The sequence below is a fragment of the Solanum dulcamara genome, chromosome 4 (assembly GCF_947179165.1).
Source record: "Solanum dulcamara chromosome 4, daSolDulc1.2, whole genome shotgun sequence".
Lineage (NCBI taxonomy): Eukaryota > Viridiplantae > Streptophyta > Magnoliopsida > Solanales > Solanaceae > Solanum > Solanum dulcamara.
This window is the reverse complement of record NC_077240.1, coordinates 14,707,827-14,714,507: the sequence shown is the minus strand read 5'-3', so window position 1 is coordinate 14,714,507 and position 6,681 is coordinate 14,707,827. Positions and strand designations below refer to the sequence as shown.

Sequence of the window (6,681 nt, the reverse complement as noted above, 5' to 3'; positions counted from 1 at the left end):
TACTAAGCTTTAATTCTCTATCGTAACTTTAGTGAGCATGTTAATTTGAGACATAATTAAGCTTTGGATAATAGATTAATAAGAAAATATGAGGAGAATGTGTGGAAAAATAGGTGCTACCTCTCACTCCACGTATATGCATCTTTTGCACTTTTGGTGGGCATTTAGGAATTATGATTTGAAATTAATGTTTGAATATGTAATTTAAGATTATAATTTAAAATTATTATTTGAAATTAGTGTTTGAATATGTAATTTGAGATTATAATTTAAAATTAACGTTTGTACGTGTGATTTTGATCGATCATCATTTGAAATTTCAATTTTTCAAAAATTTGATTTTAGATTTTAAATTGCGATTTTAATTATTTTTTTAAAATGTATAACTATTGATGCATAAGTTTATATTTTGTAAAAATGACCCATCATTTTAAATTTTGAAAAAAAATGACTCATATCCGACGTGAAGAGATTATTCGTGTCATATGAAACAATTATATTAAAAAATAACTTGTTAATACTATTCTTGACTAGCAGATCTTTATAAAAAATATCTGTATTTGAAAGTTTGTAATCACAAATATTTATTTATAAAAAAAACATAAAAATATGTGATTTATCAACGTGACATCTTAGGATATTTTGATATCTTGTCTATGAATTATGATTTGTTCATATGTTAAAATTGTATATGAATTGAAATTTTTTTGATAATTTTCATAGTTCGTGAGATTTTCATATTTATGATAAAAATATATTTTTAAAAAATCAAATTAATCCGATTTCAAATTATGTTAAAACCGCCCTAAGAATAGAGGGTCACATTTACATTCTTACGGCGGAGTTGGCGGTGTAAAATCAAAGTTATTGACACGAATAATATTTGTACAATCATTTACTACATCTAGTTTTGTCTTCTTTGTTTTTTTTTCACCTCTTCAGATTTTTGTGTACTTTAGCACTAATATTATTGGGGCTGAACAAGTACAAAACATCATAATTCACAAACTATTAAAGCTATTTCTACTACTCCTAACTTTCTTTTTTGTTTGGTGACTGCCACCTCTAAATAATCCTAGCAATTATTAGGGATCAGGGGCATAGCCAGGGTATAACAACGAGTTTATCCGAATTCTTTTCTTTAAAGAAATAATATTATATTTGTAAGATTAAAAGTATATTTTATGTATATAATATAAATATTAGAATTTCTTTGATTTCTTCCTGAGTTTACTTTTTTTAGTGTAAATTTTAATTCTATCACTAATAGAATTATATTTAAATTTAATCAAATTCAATATAGATATCGTACGTCAAATAAGGAGAAACATTTTTTGTCGACTAAATCAGTAAATTTGTTGGTACATAATACAACCGACAAGATGTTCTTTACTGCTAGAACTTTTCTATATAATTGAATACAACCACACAAAAGATTATTTGAAAAGAGCAAAAAAAAAAAAACAAATTAAATAAGAAAAAAAGAAGAAGAGAGAAACGTATCATAAAAAAATGTGAGAATTTTAAGATGTGACAAAAGAGTAAAGGGACATTAATTAGGTAAAGTAAACCTATTGGAGGAAATCCCTATGACAAACCAAAAAAAATAAAAATGAACCCACAATTTCTACAAAAGCAAATCAGAGAAGAAAAGAAAAATGCTTAATTAGTGGGACATAGACACTACCTTATAAGTGTTGGTAAAGTAGATTCCATAAATATGTTGTAAATAAAAATCAAACAAGAAAAGAAGCTAATGTATAACTTACTATTAATTAATGCAAATAAGCAGGAAAAAATGACAATAAAGATATTTGAAGATTGGGAGTAGAAAATGTATTAACTCTATTTGATATAATGTAAAGATTTTCCTAAAAGATATTCTCTATGAATTTTTTATTTTTTTTTGCACTGTTGGATTAGAAAAGCTATTTCTTTTACTTTTGAAAAAATATTTCTCGTTATTTGAATAGTGTGTGAATATTATATTTAACAGGTTAATGATATTACAACGTTGAATGGTGTATTGATAAAAAATTGAGTACTAAAACGTAATAATTTATATATTAGCTAGAAAGTAATATAAAATTAAAAGTTAATAGTAAATATAATATCTTCCATCCAAAAGTGAAAAGGAGTATTTTTCTTTTGTTCGCTTTGTATTTATTCTTTAAAATGTACTTTCATGAGATTTTCAGGCGACCCTCAATTTTCTCTCGTTCTTATATGATAATTTAGATTTTTTTATTTAAATGCACAAAATATTGTAATTTTATCTTTCACTATTCATATTTTAAGACTATTTCTATCCTTATTTTTAGGAGTGAGTGTGACTTCAAATCATCATGTTTATCTGAACTAAATAGACTTGATGCAAAATATAAATTTATGATAAAAATAAAATAGTTTTTTTTAATAAATAGCAAATATACATATATTAACTTAAAAATATAATGAATTTAATATCGAGAATCGTAAAAATTGTACTCATAAAATTTATATTCTAGACTTGATTCTTACTATTGAAAGCGTATCTCGTATTTGTCCCCGACTTAAATGAAGTTATGCAAAAACATATGGTGAATTTCAAGTGTTAAAATATTATAGAAAGTAAAAACATTTTCATGTATTTTTTATTGTTGTTTAAAACTATCATACCTTATATTTCACTATTTCAGGTTAAAGCTATATTTGATAAATGGGGAATTCTAAATTATTTGCTAATCATAAATATATGAGTATTAACAAATTTTAAATAGATATTAAAATATTTATTAGTGAAATTAGGGTGTACATCTTCTTTTTCTTTTAACTCTTTTGTCACTGATTTAGACTTCAACTAAGACCATCTTCTTCTTTTCGATGATCAAATGACGGATCATGACACTTTGTCCTTGAAAATTAACACATAGAAACAAGGGAGGAAAATAAAATAATAGGAAAAAGAATGATATAAAATGACGTAAAAATAAAAAATTATGGTGGAATAGTAAGTTGTTTACTTCCATTCATAATAATTATAAATCTTGGGTTCAGTTATGAAATCCCCTTCAATAGAAAGTGGTTTACTTTTAAATTGTATTTTCCTAACACAAATTTATATTAGTCATAGTGAATAGTAAAATTTTAAATTCGATAGGTGAGAAATAAAATTTTGAAAAAGAAAATGACACAAAAACTTGATATGATGAGTAAGACAGCATTATATCCTTTTAGAGTGTTTTCTGGATTGTGGCCAAAATCCCAATGTTATTTTCTCCCCCCATTAAAACCCCATCAAATTTCCTATAAAAACACCTCTCCTCTTCCCCCAATTCCCCCTCGCCCCTCCTTCTCTCTATACCCTATTAAATATCGCCTTTCCTTGTCACTCCACTGCCGGTAGTTTTTTTTTGGCTACAAAACATAAAGAGGAAGAGGGACATCAAGAAAATCCTCTTTCCTCTCTCTATGCTCAAAGGGTAGATGTGTTTTGTGCTTTAAAAATCCAATCTTTATCATTTTCTTTACGATTTGAGGGATAATCTTGGATACCCATTTCGTTTTCTTTGCTGTTGGATGTTGTATGTGTCTGAAAAAGGGGTATTTTTTTTAGTGTTCATTGTTGTTTTCCTCACTGTTTTACTGGTAAATCTTGAGGATTCTCAGCAATCTGGCTGGACTCATTGGTTTGGGAGCTGGTGAAGGGAGGTTTCTTAGCAAAGGTATAGTGTTTTGATTTCATTCATTTCAAGAAAATTTAGTTTCTTCAAAAATCGATTGTTGAGATCTATCTATTTGAGAACTTGTTTCCTTCTTGTAATCTTCATTACCAGGGTTTATGATTTAGTGTGTTCTATGGATTGTTCTGTGCAGTTTGCTTAGTTTGTCTTTTCTTTTTCTCCTTGGGACAACATATTCTTGTTCGTTATTTACTATATGCTAACAAAACCATTTAAGGTCTATGAAAGTTGTGCTGCTTTCTGGATTAGCCAAATCCATTGTTGTATATTTTAGGGGATATTGTATTTTCTTTTCACATTTTGTGTCTTTCTTCATTAAATGCGTTTTAACTTTTAGTGGTGAAATACTGGAATTGGGATTTCCCTTTTTTGGCTTGTAGGTACTAGGACAAGATTGTTGATCTGTGTATTGCTTGTGCTTTTTTGATTAAGAAATAGTATTCTTCATTTATATATCTGTTTTGTTGCCTTTGAATACCATATTATCCTTGTGTATATGAGACATAAAAGTGAACTTACCTGTGTTTAGTTTATACAAGTGTCATGAAGTGTTGAAACTAAAAATAAAAGATCTTTTGGTTGTGGTGAAGATTCTTTATCTAATATTTTTGATTGACAATATTACTAGTATTAGTCTTCTGTTACTTGCTTTTGAATGAAATGTTGCTTCTCCATGTCATTGCTTTTGATTGATGTTTCTTCTGTTAAGTGAGGCATGGTTAAAGTACAACATCACTATTGACCTTTCATAAAAACAGCTTCATTGAATTGAATTTATTGATGCTGCTCAATCAACTTTATTGAGCAATAGTGTTTTGCATTGTATAACTTGGCCTATAGCCATGTAGGTCTTGTGATATTTTTCTTATTTAGCTGTCTCACAAATGCTTTGCTCACAAATATGTTCATTTTCATGCTTTAGTTTGTTTTTTAACCCCTCTTTGGGAGCTCCCACCTTTTTGCTCCCTTGGTAATTCGAATCCCCAATCTTAAGTTTGGAGGATTGAAGAGGGGGTGGGGGTGGTGCTTGCCACCTGTGCAACCCCCTCTTGTCATGCTTTAGGTTTTGATGTCAGATGATCTTGTAATCCTCTGATGTGATCTTAGTATATTTGATCATTTACTTACACTAAGGATAACTGTGGTTAGTGAATGAGACGAGATTACTTTTTTTTTATCTACTGTATCTCACTAAATTTTTACTTTTCTTTTTGCCTGTAGATCTTTGTCCCTTTCCATCATCATGGAAGGGGAAACCTCTTGGGTCAGTCATTGCCCTGATTACGTTGCACCAGACATGGTTGAGTTTGATTCATTTTCAGAGCTTAACGATGAAGAAAATAGAGAAGCTTCCTCAGTTCCTGTGGATTTGATACTGCCGGATGATTTATTGGAACGAATATTGGCCTATCTCCCCATTGCTAGCATTTTTAGGGCAAGTTGTGTGTGTAAAAGATGGTATGAGATAGTGAATTCAACAAGGTTCTTATGGAACTTCTCTCAGGTGCTGTCTCAAAAACCATGGTACTTTATGTTCACAAGCTCAGAGGAGCCAGTTGGTTATGCCTATGATCCTTCCCTTAGAAAATGGTATGGTATTGAACTCCCTTTCATTCAGACATCCAATTGGTTCATTGCTTCTTCATGTGGATTAGTTTGCGTCATGGACAATGACAGTAGAAGCGAGCTATATGTTTGTAACCCAATAACCAAATGCTGCAAGAACCTTCAGGAGCCTCCTGGTCTCAAGTTTTCTGATTACAGTGCGTTGGCAATCTGTGTAAACATGAAAACTTGTTGTTACAGTGTCGCCATTGTTAAATCTAAGCAAGTACCAGGTAACTTCTATCAATGGGATCTCTCAATCCACATATACGATTCTGGAACAATGATGTGGTTGACCCCTTTGACTGAGGTTCTAACTGGTTGGAGAGGTGGGGATGAGAGTGTCATTTGTGATGGTGTTTTGTACTTCTTGATCTACGCAACTGGAGGTGGTGGTCCAGAAAGTCGTCACGGTCTAATCACTTACAACCTCTCAAGCAGATCATCCCATTGTTCGTTAATAAAGACCTTCATTCCTGTGCCATGTTCTCTAACGTGTGGTCGATTAATGAACCTCAAGGAGAAGTTAGTAATGGTGGGAGGGATTGGGAAACCAGATCGTCCTGACATAATTAAGGGGATTGGCATATGGGTACTTAAGGGGAGGGAATGGCAAGAAATTGCCCGCATGCCACATAAGTATTTTCAAGGTTTTGGGGAATTTGATGATGTTTTTGCCAGCAGTGGCACAGATGATCTCATATACATCCAGAGTTATGGAGCTCCTGCCCTCCTTGTTTATGATGTGAACCAGAAACAGTGGAGGTGGTCACAGAAATGTCCTGTGACAAAGAGGTTTCCCCTTCAGCTCTTTACTGGTTTCTGCTTTGAGCCAAGGCTTGAAATGTCTCCCTGAGACTCTCTGCACTTCCATTGATGTGATTGAGGCACCTTAGAATCCTATCTACATTTCCTTTCATGTCTTTTGAGTTTGTACTCCTTTTGTTGTTCTTTTCTTCCTATCTCCTCTCAATGCAAAGATTTCTGTGTTCTTGAAAGGTTTATACAAACATGTACCAGCCAATGAGGCTGCTAATTTATGAAATGAGAATATTATTAAAATTTTTTGGGCAGTCTTGAGGCACACTCATTTCAGCTTCCAAAGGTTATTGCTATCTATGTTTATGTTGCTCGGACTTTTCGAAAAAATATTGTTGTACTCATGTTGGATCCTTATAAAATACGCTACTTTTGTAAAATCCAATACACTTGTCTAATTTTTTTGAAGAGTCGGCGCATTGAGCAACATAGGTTATTGTTACATTTCTTCATATCTAGTTTCTGTGTTTGCGTAAGCTGGAGTTCTCTTTCCCAAGACAGGGACAAGTTGTCTTCGCAACTCACAAAGTCAAAA

The 6,681-nt window shown here is 31.4% G+C and overlaps 1 protein-coding gene across 1 annotated transcript; it reads left to right on the top strand.

Moving 5' to 3' along the window:
- Positions 1-3,243: 3,243 nt before the first annotated feature.
- Positions 3,244-6,470, top strand: LOC129886500 (F-box/kelch-repeat protein At3g61590-like). The gene is made up of 2 exons (XM_055961208.1): positions 3,244-3,704; positions 4,944-6,470. The coding sequence occupies exon 2, from the start codon at positions 4,966-4,968 to the stop codon at positions 6,181-6,183; it is 1,218 nt and encodes a 405-aa protein (XP_055817183.1). The 5' UTR covers positions 3,244-3,704; positions 4,944-4,965; the 3' UTR covers positions 6,184-6,470.
- Positions 6,471-6,681: the final 211 nt, after the last annotated feature.